Source organism: Physeter macrocephalus, chromosome 2, assembly GCF_002837175.3.
Source record: "Physeter macrocephalus isolate SW-GA chromosome 2, ASM283717v5, whole genome shotgun sequence".
In the NCBI taxonomy this organism is placed as follows: domain Eukaryota; kingdom Metazoa; phylum Chordata; class Mammalia; order Artiodactyla; family Physeteridae; genus Physeter; species Physeter macrocephalus.
In genome coordinates, this window is record NC_041215.1 from 132,452,458 (window position 1) to 132,470,846 (window position 18,389).

At 44.6% G+C, this 18,389-nt stretch overlaps 1 protein-coding gene across 10 annotated transcripts in view; it reads left to right on the forward strand.

Moving 5' to 3' along the window:
* The first annotated feature begins 248 nt into the window (after window positions 1-248).
* The window catches only part of DGKD (diacylglycerol kinase delta), a 112,328-nt gene continuing 94,187 nt past the window's right edge, over window positions 249-18,389 (forward strand). For all 10 annotated transcript variants that reach the window (XR_008619336.1, XR_008619337.1, XR_008619342.1 and 7 more), the window contains exon 1: window positions 249-405. Coding sequence is in view for 7 of the 10 variants with exons in the window: in XM_055090644.1 (XP_054946619.1) it covers window positions 250-405 (156 nt within the window). In the remaining 3 variants the exon portion in view is untranslated. The remainder of the gene's footprint in view (window positions 406-18,389) is intronic.

Here is an 18,389-nt window from a genome sequence, read left to right on the forward strand (position 1 = left end):
AGTGTGTCCCAGGAAGAAAAGAAACAGATGCTAAAACCTGTGGTTCTGACACCACCGGTGGGGGCGATGAGACGCCCGGCAGGGGCGCCACCTCCGGCTGCGCGCGCGGCCGGCAGGGGGCGCGGAGGGGCGGAGCTGGAGACCGCGGTCCCGGCCCCGCCCCTCAAGGCCCCGCCCCCCAGCCCGCCTAGGCCTCGGCCCCGGCCCCGGCCCCGCCCCCGCCCGCTGTGCGCGCGCTGGCCCGGCAGCATGGCGGCGGCGGCGGGTGCCCCTCCGCCGGGTCCGCCGCAGCCGCCTCCGCCGCCGCCGCCTGAGGAGTCGTCCGACAGCGAGCCCGAGGCGGAGCCCGGCTCCCCGCAGAAGCTCATCCGCAAGGTGTCCACGTCGGGCCAGATCCGCCAGAAGGTGAGCCCGCGGCGGCGGCCCGGGCGCGCGCCCCTCACGCCGCGACAGCCCCGTGAGGCCCGCAGTTCGGCCCGAGCAGCCGCCCAGGCCCGGCCCGGCCCGGCCTAGGGTCCCGCCGGGCGCCGCTGCCCGGACGGAGCGCGCTCCGCGGGGTAACGGACCAGGCGCCCGGGGCTGAGCGCGCCCCCCGGCGGGGCGGCGGCGGGGACCCCGGGCCGGGGAGCAGGTGGGCGCCGCGCGGGGCCGGGCGGGCGGGGCGCTTGGCGGGGCGGGCCGCGAAGAAGCCCCGCGCCGCGAGGACCGGGAGGGACAGGCCTGCAGGCTGGGGGGCGAGCGCACCAGAAATGGGGACTCCTGGCTGCGTCCGGCCGGCGAGCGCTCCCCGACCCGGGTTCTGCACATTTCTGAGGACGGATCGGGCTCTTTCCCGCTGGGTGCTCTGCACTCACCTGTGGCCCCTGAGAAATCCGATTGGACCCAGGTGTGGGGCTCTAACCTTCCCTCCCCTCGCGTGGATTTTCGTGCGGGAAAGGGCAGGGATGCGCGTCCCGTGACCGTCTCTCTCTCTCCCTCCTCGGGAAAGCGGGGAGAGGGGGCTGTCCCTGGCTGCGCACCCGCTTGGCATCTCACTCTCGGTGGAGAACTCCAGACGCGAAGTATTAGCTGCAGAAAGGCGCATTTCCTTTCTGCAGGAGTAAAGTTGCACCCTTTGTTTTCCCATTGCGGTTTCTGTTGCAAACTGCTTTTGGGTTTTGCTGCAGGTGAGCCCTCTGTGTTAGCACACGGCTTCCTCAGGCAGGTGGTTGGACAGGTGGCTGAGGGCAGACTGGGTCTATGGGCAGCCTGGGCAGATCCAGCTGGCACAGACTATCTCATCCCGCTGCAGTGCGCTTTTCCTCCAGGGCCAGTGAGTTCAGCTGGTACTTTTACCGTGGGAGCCATTTCTTAATCTTATGTCAGACTCTGATACCTGGGGTGGGGTAATCTTTTGTCCTAATGTTACAAACAGTTTTATTGCGAAGTGCTCCAGTTATTCAGCACATAGGTATTGAACACCTCCTTTGTTCCAGGTATAACAGTAACAGTAATAATTTTAACGCTAGCATTTCTCCAGTGCTTACTATGTGCCAGGCACTTTTCTGGGGTTAACTTTACAGCACTTTACATGGGTTAACTCATTAGCATTGGTGATAACCCACTGTGTTGGGTGTTGTCTGTCATTCCCTTCTTACGGAATTGGAGGTTGAGAGGGTAAGTGTCTTGCCCAGTGTGTCACTGGTAGTAACTTGGATCTGGATCTGAGCTATGGTCAGGATCCCAAGATGGAAGGCAGTTTCTCCATTTCGGGGTCCCCAGCCTGTAGGAGATGGACATCTGTCCATGTGACAGTATGATGTAGTAAGTGCTGTGGAAGCTTAGAGGACTGAGAATCCAGCTACCCTGGGAGGCAGGATCTTGCGGGAAAGAGTTTGTCAGGCTAAGTAAGGAAAGAAGGACTTTCCGCCTAGTTGAATGTTGTATCTACAGGTTTAGGCACACCTGGGAATGGTCAGAAGGTGAGTGGGTCAGATTTGAGAGGAATGAGGAAGAGGCTGGAAAGGTAGATCAGGCTGGATTTTGAAAGGATAGCCCTGGAGTTGGGTTTGTGGCCTTGGGCAAGAGACAGCCACTAAGGATTATTCAGAGCCTGAGAGTGATGGGTCAGAGGTGCTTTTAGAAAGATCTCCAAGTAGCCCTAAATGGTACTAATAGGAATTGTTCTCACCTGTTGCTTGGTCCTCAAGCATGGTGTGTGCCCAATATGGGGTGGATCATGTGATTTACAACTGTTATTAAGATTTGATCTCTCAGAGATTCCAGTGTTTGTCCAGAATTCTGTTCTTAAGGAGGCTTTTTTTTCCCCTCTTAAAACAATAGCTGTTATACCAGCTGTTCTGGCTGAGGAGGAGTGATGGGTAGAGTGTTAAAAATACACCCCGAGGACTTGAGTTTCTGAATAGTCACATCTGCTGTACAAAGAGCTTAAGGTTGAGTTTTCTTTTGGGTTGTTAGAGATTGATGGAATGTGAGGTTTACTGTGTGTGTGGTAGCTCCCAACCTCCCTTCCCCACTCCCCCTTTTAAAGCAGATAAGCCGTTCAGAAAATTCCTCTGGTGTATGTGGTGCACAGGGGAAATATCCAGAATGGTATGGGGCATCATTCTGAGTCCAAAAAGGAACGACCCACTTTAAGTATTTAAAACAGAGGGAGTTCAATGGGGAGTGGTCGCACAGGTGCTGAAGAATTGAGAATGCAAACAGTGGGCCGTGAGGTAACCCTGCGATGAGGCAGCAAACAGGAAAGCACTGCCACCTCGAAGCGGGAGGACAAGCCGGGAGGCAGCATATCAGGAACAACTACGACTCGCCAGAGGCTGGAACCACCGTGGGTCATCTGGCGGGGGCTAGGCTTGGAAGGACACAGCTGCTCCTGGAGACTCACCCCATGCCCCCTCCTGCTTGGGAAACCCAGCCTGCAGGGATCAGCCCATCTGCAATCTGGAGTAGAGCAGAAGAGTGAGGGATGGAACTGAGGACAGGCTGGCCCAGGACCAGAGCTGTATGTATGTCAAGTTTTTGAAACATTAGGCCAGTGCAAGCTAGAGCTGTCTTAATGGAAAAAGAAAAGGAAGTATCTTATGACAGCACTTCTCGAATTTTCACGTGCAGACACGTCCCCTCGGGATCTTGTTAAAATGCAGATTCTGGTTGAGTGGGTCTGGAGTGGGGCTAGAGGTTCTGCATTTATCACCTCCCAGGAGATGCTGCTGCTGCTGGTCATGGACCAGACTTTAAGAAACAAGACCGTAAGGACATGTGTAAAGAGAAGCCTTACTAAGCGCCAAAAAAATCTTTATTCGTGAGGTTCTTTTAAAACTTTTCAAGTCTTTGGTGGGGAAAGTCTTTGAAAATTTGATGTGTATAGATTTGAGATGGTGGTTTATTAGTTTAGCATTTCATGTGCGTCTGATATTTTCATATGTTCCAACTGTCCCCAGCAAACACATTACTTCATTTCATTTCCTTACCATAGTACACAGTAGTGATTTTATAGGACCACATAGCTAGTGTGGAAAAAAGAGAATGGAACTAATACACTGGTAAGTTAGCTTATGAACACATTATAAGGTATTTTGAAATCTGAGTAGAGAACAGTGTGATTCTGTGAAGCCTTGTCAGTTAAGATGGAGCTTAATTTATTTAAAAGTTTTAAAAAAGTTAACATTTTTGGCTTTGTGCATTAAAGAGCTTATATTCTTGGGCTTCCCTGGTGGCTCAGTGGTTGGGAGTCCGCCTGCCAATGCAGGGGACACGGGTTCGAGCCCTGGTCCGGGAGGATCCCACATGCCACGGAGCAGCTGGGCCTGTGTGCCACAACTGCTGAGCCTGCGCTCTTGAGCCCGTGAGCCACAACTGCTGAAGCCCGAGTGCCACAACTGCTGAGGCCTGCGTGCCTAGAGCCTGTGCTCCACGGCGAGAGAAGCCACCGCAATGAGAAGCCCGCGCACCGCAACGAAGAGTAGCCCCCGCTCGCTACAACTAGAGAAAGCCCGCGCGCAGCAATGGAAGACCCAACGCAGCCAAATCAATCAATCAATCAATCAATCAATCAATCAATAAATAAAATCTTAAAAAAAAAAAAGAGCTTATATTTTTTTTTTTTTTTTTTTTTTTTTTTGTGGTACGCAGGCCTCTCACTGTTGTGGCCTCTCCCGTTGTGGAGCACAGGCTCCAGATGCACGGGCTCAGTAACCATGGCTCATGGGCCCAGCCGCTCCACAGCATGTGGGATCTTCCCGGACCGGGGCACGAACCCGTGTCCTCTGCATCAGCAGGCGGATTCTCAACCACTGCGCCACCAGGGAAGCCCAGAGCTTATATTCTTAATTTCAAATTTAAACAAAGTATTTTTTCCATTGTGAAATGAAGACTAGTAGAAATTAAGTAAAATGTTCAAGTTGTAAAATACTTAAAAAACAGCTTTACTAAGATAAAATTCACATACCATATAGCTCACTCATTTAAAGTGTACAGTTCAGTGGTTTTTAGTATATTCACGGTTGTGTAATCATCACCACAGTCAGTTTTAGAACATTTTCATCACCCCAAAAAGAAACCCATGGGACTTCCCTGGTGGCACAGTGGTTAAGAATCTGCCTGCCAATACAGGAGACACGGGTTCGATCCCTGGTCCAGGAAGATCCCACATGCCGCAGAGCAACTAAGCCCGTGTGCCACAACTACTGAGCCTGCGCTCTAGAGCCCTCGAGCCACAACTGCTGAGCCCGCATTGCCACGACTACTGAAGCCCGCGCGCCTAGAGCCCGTGCTCCAAAACAAGCCACTGCAATGAGAAGCCTGCGCACCACAACTAGAGAAAGCCCATGTGCAGCAACGAAGACCCAAAGCAACCAAAAAAAAAGGAATCCCATAACCATTAGCATTTACTCCCCGTTTTCTACCAACTCTCTCAACCCTAGGCAACTGCTAGTCTGCTTTCTATTTTGTGGATTTGCTGATTCTGGACATCTCATATAAATAAAATATGCAGTATGTACCCTTTGTGTCTGGTTTCTTTCACTTAGTAAAATGTGTTCAAAATTCATCCATGTTGTATAGCCTGTGCCAGTACTTCTTTTCGTTTTACTGCTGAGTAATATACCATTGTATGGATGTACTACGTTTTATTTACATTCATCTGTTGATGGGCATTTGGGTTATTTTCACTTTTTGGCTATTCTGGATAATGCTGCTATGGACATTCGTGTACATATTTCTGTGTGTACATATGTTTCATTTCTGGTGGATATATACCTAGGAGTAGATTTGCTGGGTCACATGGTAACTCTATGCTTAGTCTTTGAGAAACTGCCAGACTGTTTTCCAAAGTGACTGCACTATTTTACATTTCCACCAGTAAGGTATGAGGGTTCCAGTTTCTCCATGTCCTCAGTTGTTTTATCTTTTTGATTATAGCTATCCTAATGGGTGTGAAGTGGTATAAAAGTTTTTGTTTTTGGAAATATTTATTTATTTGTTTTTTGGCTGTGTCGGGTCTTAGTTGCAGCACGTAGGATCTTTCGTTGTGGCATGTGGGCCTCTCTCTAGTTGTGGCTCGCGGGCTTAGTTGCCCCGAGGCATGTGGGATCTTAGTTCCCTGACCAGGGATCGAAGTGACATCCCTTGCACTGCAAGATGGATTCTTAACCACTGGACCACCAGAGAAGTCCCTAAAAGGTTTTTTTAATGCTAATATGTAGCAGTATTTAAGAGTCTAAACTTTGGTGTCATGAACAAGTCTCCAAACCTCTCAAGACTTGCTTTCCTTATCTGTAAATAGGGAAAATACTAGTTCTTGGGTAACGAGTGGTGACAGTAAATGTTAGTTGTGTGTTCCTGAGCCTCAGTTTCTATCTCTGCAAAATAGAAATAATAATAATAGTTCTCAGATCTGTAAAATAAAAATGATGACGATAACTCATAGAATCAAGCGCAGTAGTCTTTGTGCAACGCTTATTTAGCGTCGAGCCTGGCATGTTATGAGCATTCAATAAACGGTTGCTTTTATGATTATTTCTGTCTTTCTGATTGTTCACTTTTTATATCTTGACCAGTAGCCATCCCCCCGAACCCCTCTGCCCCCAGCTCAAGCTGATCTGGGTGAGTCTCCATCTCTAGCAGCCAGAATAGCAAATAAAAACAAATCTGGCAGACAATTAACAGTGAGTATCTTTTTAAAAATTTGTTAATTTATTGAATACTAGTGGGAATAGCATGGGCTGGGTGTTATTTTCTTTATTTCACAGATTCAGTTTAACTCAGCAAATAGTGGAGACCTTAAAATTGTTCTGTGTGCTGGCACTTGGGGGGGCCTTCCTGAGCAACAGAGAACACCCCTAGAGCTAGTAGTCTGAAGAAGGCATTAATAGAATAACCGCATAGGTACTGTAGGGTTGTTTTGGTGATGAAAGGACTGTAGGGTTGTTTTGGTGATGAAAGGACTCTAAATCTAATGTCTGGTGTCTTTGTAAAAGAAAGAGGAGGAAGATTTGGACACAAAGGAACACACAGAGAAAAAAGCCATGTGAAAAACAGAGCCAGCGATTTAGATCTGTGCTGTCACAAACCAAGGACCAGGTGGGGCCACTAGAAGAGGTAATAGATAGAATCTCCCCTGGATCCTTTAGAGGAGCGTGGCCCTGCTGACACCTTGATTTTGGACTTCTAGCTTCCTGGACTGTGGGACAACACATTTCTGTTGTTTAAGCCTCCCAGTCTGTGGCCTTGGTTATAGGGCAGCCACAGAAAACTAACGTAGGGCATGTACTGACTCTGAAGGGGACGCCGAGGGGCTGAGCTCTGTGAAGCAGTCAGAAATGCCTGTGGGCTCTGAGGTATCAGGATCTGCCAAAGGGCAGCAGTCCTGGGTGAGCTCCCTCAATTTGGTTTAGGATCCCAAAAAGCTACTTCCAAGGAATGAGGAGGATTAGAAATAGGACTTCCAAAGGCCTGCAGTCATGCTTCATAGCATGTCAGGTCTCTGAAATTAAGGTAATCCCAGAGTGCTGTTGTTTTTAGGTGCTTAACAGAAGCAACTTCAGTCCTCTGTAGAGGGAGATGACATCATCCAGTCGTCCAGTTATTTTCACAAGCCATGTTGTAAATTCACTGTTTTGTGTTCAGTGAAGAGCAAACGCACGGGGAGGCAAGGCCACGTGAATTAAAACCAATGGAAACAGCAGACCATAAAGACAGATTAACAGGGGCTCTAGACCTCAGACACAGATTTTGAAACAACTATGCTTACTATGTTTAAGGAGATAAAAGACCAGACAGAATTCTGACGGAGAACTAGAAACTAAAAAAGAACCAAATGAAAATTCTAAAACTGGCAAATGTAGTCATCAAAGTTAAGTTCTCAAAGGAAGGGTAGAATAGACACGGCTGAAGAAAGAATTCAGTGGCCCAGAAGACAGCTCAAAAGAAAATTACCCATAAGGAAGCCTGGAGACATAAAAAAATGGAAATGGAGAAATTAGCAGATAAGGCAGTGAAAAGGTCTTTTATGAGAAAATTGGGCAGAAACAACATTTGTAAAGATAATGCCTGAGAACTTCCCACAACTATTAAAAGGCACCACCCACAGATTCGGTAGCCTGTGAACACAAAGAAAGCCTCACCCATCACTTCGTAGTAAAACTGCTGAAAACCACAGGTGAAGACTAGACTTGAAAGCAACTGGAGACAGATTACCCTCAAAAGAGCAACAGTGAGATTGACAGCTGTGTTCTTAACAGAAGCCATGGAAGCAGAAGTCAATCAAAATTTAAGTGCTGGAAGAAACTGCTAACCCTAATTCTTTACTCAGCCAAAAGATCCTTCAGAAATAAAGCTGAAATAAAGATGTTTTCAAGTAAACAAAATCAATTTTTTTGTGTGCAGACCCATAATGAAGGAAACATCAAGGGGTGTTTTTGTTTGTGTCTGGCTAAAGGAAAATGATCTTAGGTGAAGGGTTAGTGGGTTTTTGTGTGTGTGTGTTTTTTTTTTTTTTTTTTTTTTTTTTTTTTGCGGTACGCGGGCCTCTCACTGTTGTGGCCTCTCCCATTGCGGAGCACAGGCTCCGGATGCGCAGGCTCAGCGGCCATGGCTCACGGGCCTAGATGCTCCGCGGCATGTGGGATCTTCCCGGACCGGGGCACGAACCCACGTCCCCTGCATCGGCAGGCGGACTCTCAACCACTGCGCCACCAGGGAAGCCCTACCTGCTGATTTAAGGATTAATCACAGCCATTAATGTTGCAGGGCAAAAAAGCCAGACATAAAAGAGTACATTCTGTATGATTCTGTTTACATCCAGTGCAGAACAAGTAGGACACTAAGGAGTTTAGACTTGCCTGCTTGTTTGTTTAAGCTACGAGCAAGGAAGACGATTACCACAGAAGTCGGGGTGGTGGGAAGTGGTGGGTAGTGACTGATGGTCCTTGAGAGAGGGAGCTTCTGCAGGGCCGGTAGTGTTGTTTCTTCACCTAGATGGTGGTTAATTGGGTTCTCAGCTTGTGATAATTGTACATTTTTGTTTCGTGAACTTTATGTGTGCTATTTTATAATGAAAAAGATTTTTTAAATTGAAGTATAGTCGATTTACAGCATTATATTAGTCTCCGGTGTACAACATGGTGATTCAATATTTTCATAGATTATACTCCATTTAAAGTCATTATATTCCCTGTGCTGTACTGAAAAAGATTAAAAAAAAAAGGTAAATAAAAGAAAGAGGTATGCAAAGGCCCTGTGGCCAGGGGGAGCTTGGGGAAATCAAGAGGCTGAAAGAAAGCTGGTGTGGATGGAGTTAGCAAGAGTTGAGGAGACCTTGATTGTGCCATGAGTCTGGGGAGCCGGGTAGAAGCTCTGTAATAGCGGGATACTATTGCTTTAAGATTTTAGGAAGGAGTGAGACATCTGATCCAGGTTGGAAAGATTTCTCTGGCTGTGTTGTGGCCGCCTGAGTGGATGCTGGCTGACCCATGTGGTGAGAGATGATGGTAGCCTGGGCCAGGGTTGTGGTAGTGGTGATGGAGAGAATTAGTTGGATTTGACATTGTGAGAACTTGGTGATGGTTTGATGGGGGTGTTGGGGAGGAGGGGAAGGGGGAGGAGGAGGGGGAGGAGGAGGAGGAGGAGGAGGAGGAGGAGGCTCGTTGATCACGTGACTGGCTGGCGAATGGAGCTCTATCCAGTGGGGAACTGTGGTTGAGGACCAGTGAGGACCAGCTCTGGGGATTCTGCTCTCACTGAGCTCTGCTGCATGGTATCCAGGATCCTCTTCTTCTCAACTATGCCAACTTCACAGATGAGGGAGACAGAGGCAGTTAGGTGGCTTGTGGGTGTGCCCTGAAGCCACCTGGGTCTCATAGGTTCCAGATTACACCTCTTCTTACTGTGTTCTGTCCAGCCCCATAACAGTCATGTGGAAACAGTAGGAATGGTTTCTCAGGGCCTGAGAGGGAGAATAGCGGATAGTGGAAGGGGGTCTGGGCAGATCTGGGGCCATTGGCTTTTAGGAAGTGAGTAGAGGAGGAGGGCCAGTCTGAGAAGGAAGTAGGAGAGCTGGGCGAGGGCTGGGAAGACAGTCAGCCGCTGAGTGCAGCACCCGGAGGGCCGCCGGCACTAGCTTTATTGTTACTTTGGTATTTCCTTCTGGACTATTTTTCTGGATATGTTTAATTTAGTTGAAATGAAACTATATGTAAGTTTTCACTTTAATGTTATGAGCATTTCTCCATGTTATTAAAATCTTTTTTCTTATCCTTTGTAATGGTTGTACCACATATTCTGTGAAGAATACCTTTGCAAGGAAAGCTCTTCAATTTTTTATTGTGAAAAATTTAAAAGGTACCCAATATACTTACTATCAAGATTCAGCAGTTGGTAGCATATTGCGAAATATGCTTTATCTATATGTATTAAATAGAAATAAATGATTTACTAAACCATTTGTAGGCATCATGACAGTCTATCCCTAAAGAGCTCAATGTGTATCTTCTAAAAATGACATTTCCTATATGGTCCATTTTTACACCTAAACTCCTACAAATAAATAAGTACTCCTAAAAATAAGGACCTTTTCCTATATACCATTATTACACCTAAGATATTAATTGTAATTTTCTAATATCTGTATCCTTTTTAGTTTTCCCCAGTTGAACCAAAAATGCCTTTTATAGCCTCCCTTTTGGGAACCATGTACCAATAAAAATTCATGCATTGGTTGTATCTCTTTAGTCTCTTAACCTAGGACAGCTGCCCTCAGCAACCTTCGCCCTCTCTCCCCTCCCCTCCCCTCCCCTCTCCGACATTGACTTTTTGAAGAGACAAGGGCAGTTGTCTTGTAAAATCTGTTTCTGGATTTGTCTGATTGTTTCCTCATGGTTTCTTTTGCATCGTTCTTTTATACTCTGTATCTGCTATAAACTGGAAGAGAGGTTTGAAGACTCAGTTATATTCAGGTTGATGTTTTGGGCAAATCTCCTAGGTGTGGGATGTTCCATGTCCTGTCAAGCAGGCAGTCTCCTGCGCTGTGTCATCATTTGGTTTATGGGGAGATGCTAGATATTTCTACTGGAAATGTGGATTTCCTTCTTTGAGATTAGGAAGTAATCTGTGAGGTGATTCCTAGACACCCTGCAAATAATCCTTTTATCCAACAACTTTTTACCAAATGATTTTCAGCATTTATATGTAATTAACTGGCCTGAATCAGTTTTATTAAGAGAGTTTGAGAGAGTTTGAAAGATGGACCTACCCCCTCCCTCAGCTTTCTGTCGTTTCTTCCACAATTATCTGTTGGTATTTGGTAAATTTTTCCCAGTTCAGCTGGGGAACGACTACATTTCTTCCTACCAAAGGCAGGGTAATTGCTGGATTCTTTCTGTTTAATTACCAATTTTCAAAGTAAGGGTTTGGTAGAATAGTCATCCCTAGTGGAGGCAAATGGTTTGGTTTTGTTTCTCTCTCTCTCTCTCTCTCTCTCTCTCTCTCTCTCTCTCTCTCTCTCTCTCTCTCTCTCTCTCTCTCTGCTGAGGGAGGGGGGGTTATCACTGTGGATTCATGACTTTTTATTCAGTTTTGTAATCAGTTATAGTCATTCTTTTTCATGCTCAGATCGTCCCCGTTTTCCCAGGAGAGCCCCTTCAAGCTGGCTCTTTGGTCTTCGAGCGCTTGCTTGCTGTGTCACGATCTGTCTTTTAATCTTAAGGATGGAGCCCAGAGGTGGGGTTGCAGGGCAGAGGGGATGGCCCATGTGTGATGCTGTCCTTCTTTCTCCTGTGCCTGGGACAGACAGTGCCCAGTGATTTCAGCACATCAGGCTGGCAGCTCTTTGCTTTCCTTTTTGGGGCAGTATTAATAAATGAGGTGGAAAGCTTTTGTCTTCTCTACCTCTGATTATTGCATCTCCATTTATTTTGTGTTCCTTTTGGGTGGTTCTTATTATTTGTAGGTTAGATAATCTGTCCCTTCACCACTCTGTCCATGAGCTTTTCTCTCAGTCTTTTCTCCTCTCCACTGTATCCAGCAGCATTCTGTGGGCACCTCAGTTTTGTCCTGTGCACCATCAGTGACATTTTCTGCATTGTGCATTTCCCCTGTAGCCCCTTCCATGTGGATTTTAATTGTGCTGTAGTGTGATTATTTTTGCTTCCTGTCCTAATCATGGCCTGTATCTTAGCTTGTTGTCTTTTTTTTTTTTTTTTTTTTTTTTGCCGTACGCGGGCCTCTCACTGCTGTGGCCTCTCCCGTTGCGGAGCACAGGCTCCGGACGCGCAGGCTCAGCGGCCATGGCTCACGGGCCCAGCCGCTCCGCGGCATGTGGGATCTTCCCGGACCGGGGCGCGAACCCGTGTCCCCTGCATCGGCAGGCGGACGTGCAACCGCTGCGCCACCAGGGAAGCCCAGCTTGTTGTCTTTTAATTTCATATTGTTCACATTGGTGCTCCCTGTTCTTTAAAAAAAATTTAACTTTAATTTTTTAGTAGAGGCAGTGTCCTCCTGTAATCTTTTACAGGAAGCACATATTTTCTAAAAAGGTCTTCTGTTTTCTGTAATAATTCATTTCAGATTTATGTATGTGCTTTATGGTATATCTTCAAACTCCCACTCCACTTTTCTTGTTTTTGTTTTGATTTATTGATCCTTGAATGATATTTGCGGGTCTGTGGGTTTGAACTGCTGTTAGCTGTGTGCTTGGCTCTGGAAGAAATGTGAGTCCCATATGAGACTGGGCCCAGGTCCAGTGACTCTCCCCGCCATCTCGGTCTGAGTAGTGCGAGGTTTGGGGTCACCTGCCACCCATTTCTGGCTGGCTCTGCTCTTCTGCATCTGAAGGTGAAGGGTGCCTGGTTTGTGGTGGTTTTCCTGGGCCTGGCTCCTCAGGCTCCAGGATGAGCAGTGCTTTGTCCTTGGGGCAAGATGGAAGAGGGTCACCCTTCCATCACCACTTTCACTTCCAGAACTTCTTTATCCCCCAACCCCTTCCGCATTAAGAAGTCATTCCCCACTCCTTCTTTTTCCTCAGCCCCTGGCAGCCACTACCCTGCTTTCCATCTCTGTGGGTTTGCCTATTCTGGATATTTCACGTAAATGGAATCATAAAATATGTGTGTGGCCTTTTGTGTCTGGCATCTTTCCCTTAGCATAATGTTTCAGGGTTCATCTGTGTTGTAGCATGTGTCAGTACTTCATTCCTTTTTATGGCTGAGTAACATTCATTGTATGGAATAATACTCCATTTGTTTTATCTGTTTATCTGTTGATGTATATTTGAATTGCTTCTACCCTTTGGCTATTGTGAGTAGAGCTGCTAGGAATACTGTTTGAATGTCTGTCTTCAGTTCTTTTGGGAGTATACCTAGGGAGTGGAATTGCTGGGTAATTGCTGGATGTTCATCTTACTTAGGAATTTCCAAACTTTTCCACAATGGCTGCAGCATTGTACATTTCCAACAGTAATGTTTGAGGGTTCCAATTTCTTCACACTTGTCAACAGTTGTTATTTTCTGCCCTTTCTTCCTTCCCTTCTCTCTCTCTCTCTCTTTTTTTTTTTTTTTTGATTATAGCCATCCTGGAGGGTGTGAAGTGGTATCTCATGGTATTGATTTGCATTTCCTTAATGACTAATGGTGTTGAGCATCTTTTCATGTGCTTGTTGGCCATTTATATATCTTATTTGGAGAAATGTCTATTCCAGTCCTTTGCCCATTTTAAAATTGGGGGTTTTTTTGTTGCTGAGTTGTAAGAGTTCTTTATATATTTTAGATAATAGACAGTTATCAGATATATGATTTGCAAATATTTTCTCCCATTCTGTGGGTTGTCTTTTCACTCTTTTTATTTAAAAAAAATTTTATTGAAGTATAGTTGATTTATAATGTTGTGTTAGTTTCTGGTGTAAAGCAAAGTGATTCATATATATATATATGTATATACACACATAACATACACACACTTTTTCAGATTCTTTTCCATTATAGGTTATTACAAGGCATTGAATATAGTTCCCTGTGCTATGCAGTAGGTCCTTGTTGTTTATCTATTTTATATATAGCAGTGTGTATCTGTTAATCCCAGGCTCCTAATTTATCCCTCCCCCCTTCCCCTTTGGTAACCATAAGTTTGTTGTAAGTCTGTTTCTGTTTTGTAAATAAGTTCACTTGTATCATTTTTTTAGATTCCACATATAAATTATATCATATGATATTGGTCTTTCTCTCTCTGACTTACTTCACTTAGTATGATACTCTCTAGGTCCACCCCTGTTGCTGGCTGCTGGTGACATTATTTCATTCTTTTTTATGACTGAGTAATATTCCAGTGTGTTTGTGTGTGTGTGTGTGTGTGTGTGTGTATGTATGTGTGTGTATGTATATTACCACATCTTCTTTTTCTTTTCTTTTTTCATTTATTTATTTTGAATCTCTGAAGACTACAAATCATATTGACCACATTGAATTTCAGTGGAATTCGCCCTGACCTTCAAGAGTAGGCCTTTCAAAGTTATAGTTTTAAAGAGAGAAAAAAAATATGGTGAAAGTATTTTTAAAAAAATTTTATTTATTTTTTTAAACAGCAGGTTCTTATTATCCATTTTATCCATTCATCTGCTGATGGACACTTAGGTTGCTTCTATGTCTTGGCTATTGTAAATAGTGCTGCTGTGAACATTGGGGTGCATGTATCTTTTCGAATTAGAGTTTTCTCTGGTTATTTGCCCAGGAATGGGATTGCTGAATCATATGGTAACTCTATTTTCAGTTTTTTAAGGAACCTCCATACTGTTCTCCATAGTGGCTGCACCAATTTGCATTCCCACCAACAGTGTAGGAGGGTTCCCTTTTCTGCACACCCTCTCCAGCATTTATTCTTTGTAGACTTTTTAATGATGGCCATTCTGATTGGTGTGAGGTGGTATCTCATTATAGCTTTGATTTGCATTTCTTTAATAATTAGCGATGTTTTATTTTATTTTACTTTTTATTTTTTTCCTTGGTCACACCACACAGCTTGTGGGATCTTAGTTCCCCAACCAGGGATTGAACCTGGGCCCTCAGCAGTGAAAGCATGGAGTCCAAACTGCTGGACCACCAGGGAATTCCTAGTAATTAGCGATGTTGAGCATCTTTTCATGTGCCTGTTGGCCATCTGTATGTCTTCTTTGGAGAAATGTCTCCTTAGGTCTTCTGCCCATTTTTGGGTTGTTTTTCTGATATTGAACTGTATGAGCTGTTTGTATATTTTGGAAATTAAGCCCTTTTTGGTCACACTGTTTTCAAATATTTTCTCCCATTCTGTAGGTCATCTTTTTGTTTTCTTTATGGTTTCGTTTGCTGTGCAAAAGTTTATAAGTTTGATTGGGTCCCATTCATTTATTTTTGCTTTTATTTCTTTTGCCTTGGGAGACTGACCTAAGAAAACATTGCTATGATTTATGTCAGAGAATGTTTTACCTATGTTCTCTTCTAGGAGTTTTATGGTGTCTTGTCTTATATTTAAGTCTTTAAGCCATTTTGAGTTTATTTTTGTTTATGGTGTGAGGGAGTGTTCTAACTTCGCTGATTTACATGCAGCCGTCCAGCTTTCCCAACACCACTTGGTGAAGAGACTGTCTTTTCCCCATGGTATATTCTTGCCTCCTTTATTGCAGATTTATTGACTGTAAGTGTGTGAGTTTATTTCTGGGCTCTCTGTTCTGTTTAGTTAATCCATATGTCTGTTTTTGTGCCTGTACCATGCTGCTTTGATTAATGTAGCTTTGTAGTATCGTCTGAAGTCTGGGAGGGTTATGCCTCCAGCTTTGTTCTTTTTCCTTAGGATAGCTTTGGCAATTCTGGGTCTTTTGTGGTTCCACATACATTTTATGATTATTTGTTATAGTTCTGGGAAAAATGTCACAGGTAATTTGATAGGGCTCACATGAAATCTGTAGATTGCTTTGGGTAGTGTGGCCGTTTTAACAATATTAATTTTTCCAATCCATGAGCATGGGATACCTTTCCATTTCTTTGAATCATCTTCAGTTTCCTTTATCAGTGTTTTATAGTTCTCAGCATATGTGTCTTTCACCTCCTTAGTCAGGTTTATTCCTAAGTATTTTATTTATTTATTTTTTGATGTGATTTTAAAAGGGATTTTTTTTTTTTTTACTTTCTGATATTTCATTATTAGTGTAAAGAAATGCAGCTGATTTCTCTGTGTTAATTTTGTATACTGCTGCCTTTCTGAATTCATTTAATCAGTTCTAATAGTTTTTGTGTGGCGTCTTTAGGATTTTCTATATGTAGTATCATGTCATCTGCAAATGATGACAATTTTACCTCCTCCCTTCCAATTAGATACCTTTTATTTCTTTTTCTTATCTGATTGCTGTGGCTAGGACTTCCAATACTATGTTCAATAGAAGTGGTGGGAAGACTCAGCTTTTTCACCATTGAGTACTATGTTGGCTGTGGGTTTGTTGTAAATGGCTTTTATTACATTGAGATATGTTCCCTCTATGCCCACTTTGGTGAGAATTTTTTTTATCATGAATGGATGTTGAATTTTATCACATGCTTTTTCTGCATCTGCTGAGATGATCGTGTGGTTTTTGTCTTTTCCTTTGTTGATGTGGTGTATCACATTGATTGATATGTGTATATTGAACCATCCCTGTGAACCTGGGATGAATCCAGCTTGATCATGATGTAGGATCCTTTTTATGTGTTGTTGGATTCAGTTGCTAATATTTTTGTTGAAGATTTTGTCCTTTCACTCTTGATGGTGTCCTTTTGTGCATAAAAGTTTAATTTTGATGAAGTCTAGTTTATTTTTTCCTATTTTGCTGGTGCTTTTGGTATCATATATATATATATATTTTTTCGGTACGCGGGCCTCTCACCGCTGCGGCCTCTCCCGTTGCGGAGCACAGGCTCCGGACGCGCGGGCCCAGCCGCTCCACAGCCCGCGGGATCCTCCCAGACCAGGGCACGAACCCGCGCCCCCTGCATTGGCAGGCGGACTCCCAACCGCCGCGCCACCAGGGAAGCCCCTGGTATCATATTTAAGAAACCATTGCCAAATCCAAGGTCAAGAATACGTACGCCTAAGTTTTCTTCTAGAAATTTTATAGTTTTAGCTCTTATGTTTAGCCTTTGATCCATTTTGAGTTAATTTTTCCATATGATGTGAGTTAGGGGTCCACCTTCATTCTTTTGCATGTGAATATCCAATTGTCCCAGCACTGCTGGTTGAAGAGGGCCTCTTTTTTTCAACTGGATTCTGCTCTGAAGCTCTATGCCTTCTAATACATAAAACTAGCTAATGAACTTTTCAGGGTTGGTTGGTAGTCTTGAACATTTTTTAAAAAAATTTATTGTTTATTTATTTATTTTGGCTGTGCCGGATCTTCGTGTGGCATGCGGGATCTTTTAGTTGCGGCATGCGGACTCTTAGTTGCAGCATGCATGTGGGATCTGGTTCCCCAACTAGGGATTGAACCCAGGTCCCCGGCATTGGGAGTGCAGAGTCTTACCCACTGGACCACCAGGGAAGTCCCAGCCATTTTGGATTGGTCTCAGTAAAGTGGTTCTTAGTAGAATTATTGTTATGGATGATTATAATACATTTACACATTTAAAGGGTTTAAAAGGAAATATCTGCATTTCATAATTTTTACTGCCATAGAACTCTTCTCCATTTCATGTTTTTTTTTTTTTTTTTTTTTTTTTTTGTGGTATGCGGGCCTCTCACCGTTGTGGCCTCTCCCGTTGTGGAGCGCAGGCTCAGCGGCCATGGCTCACGGGCCCAGCCGCTCGGCGGCATGTGGGATCTTCCCGGACCGGGACACGAACCCGTGTCCCCTGCATCGGCAGGCGGACTCTCAACCACTGCGCCACCAGGGAAGCCCTCCATTTCACGTTTGAGAGTGAATTCAGTTCTTTCTGTGGTTTGGGAAGATGTGAAATAAATACTCACCTCCTTAAATCCAATCCCATTTGATAGTTTTTGTATTTGAACTCTTTGATAAAGATGGACTAGTACTCAGAAGCTGAGTGAAAAGGAAGTCTGGGAAATTGTTCTTTATCGCTATTCTCTCTGTGGTGGCTCATAGTTTTCATGTACATTAAGAGGACCCGGGTTTGTCAAGACTGAGGTATGAGTCTGATAGTTTAAGTGTTTTTTTACAATCTACTTGTAGTATGTTCTGTGTGTCTTTTTGTATTTAACCAGTATTTTGTATGAGCTGGGATTTTGCTGTTTATAGAAACCTTGTAGCTGCTTTGCCCTCTGGCAGCACATATGGGTATAACCACTTGGGGAAGCGATTTGGCGACACAGTGAAAAACTCCAAGAAACTGCAAATTCTTGCCCCAGTAATTCCACTGGTGGGACCCTACCTTGAAGAACTAATCTTGAATATGAAAAAGCATCATGGGCAACATGTTTATTGCACCATTAAATATAAAAAGTTGCAAACCTGGAAACACTTCAGTTTAACAACTCAGTGAGTTAATGACATTAGCTGGCACCTGTTTGGTGCTGGTCCTACACTGAGTACCGTGCGTGGGTGGTCTTACGAACTTCACAACTGCATGAAGGTTGCCATGGGGGGGCTGAGGCACCCAGCAGCATGCGGCCACACAGCCGGGAAGTGGCAGAGCAAGGAGCTGCCCTTGGCCTCATCAGCCATTCAGGTGATGAAGGAAAGCAGTACTTTGGACAGTACTTTGTGATGTTGGGAAATCAGAGAGGCAGTGTGTATAGACTGTCATTCAGCCGTGTGCCAAGGAGGTGAGAGTTTCCAAACTGATGTCAGGGATCGTGCTGGTGGTGCAGTTGGGATTATTTTTATTTCTTTTCTGCATTTTCTAAAATGAGCATTATTATTTTATACTAAAGAAAACAAAAAA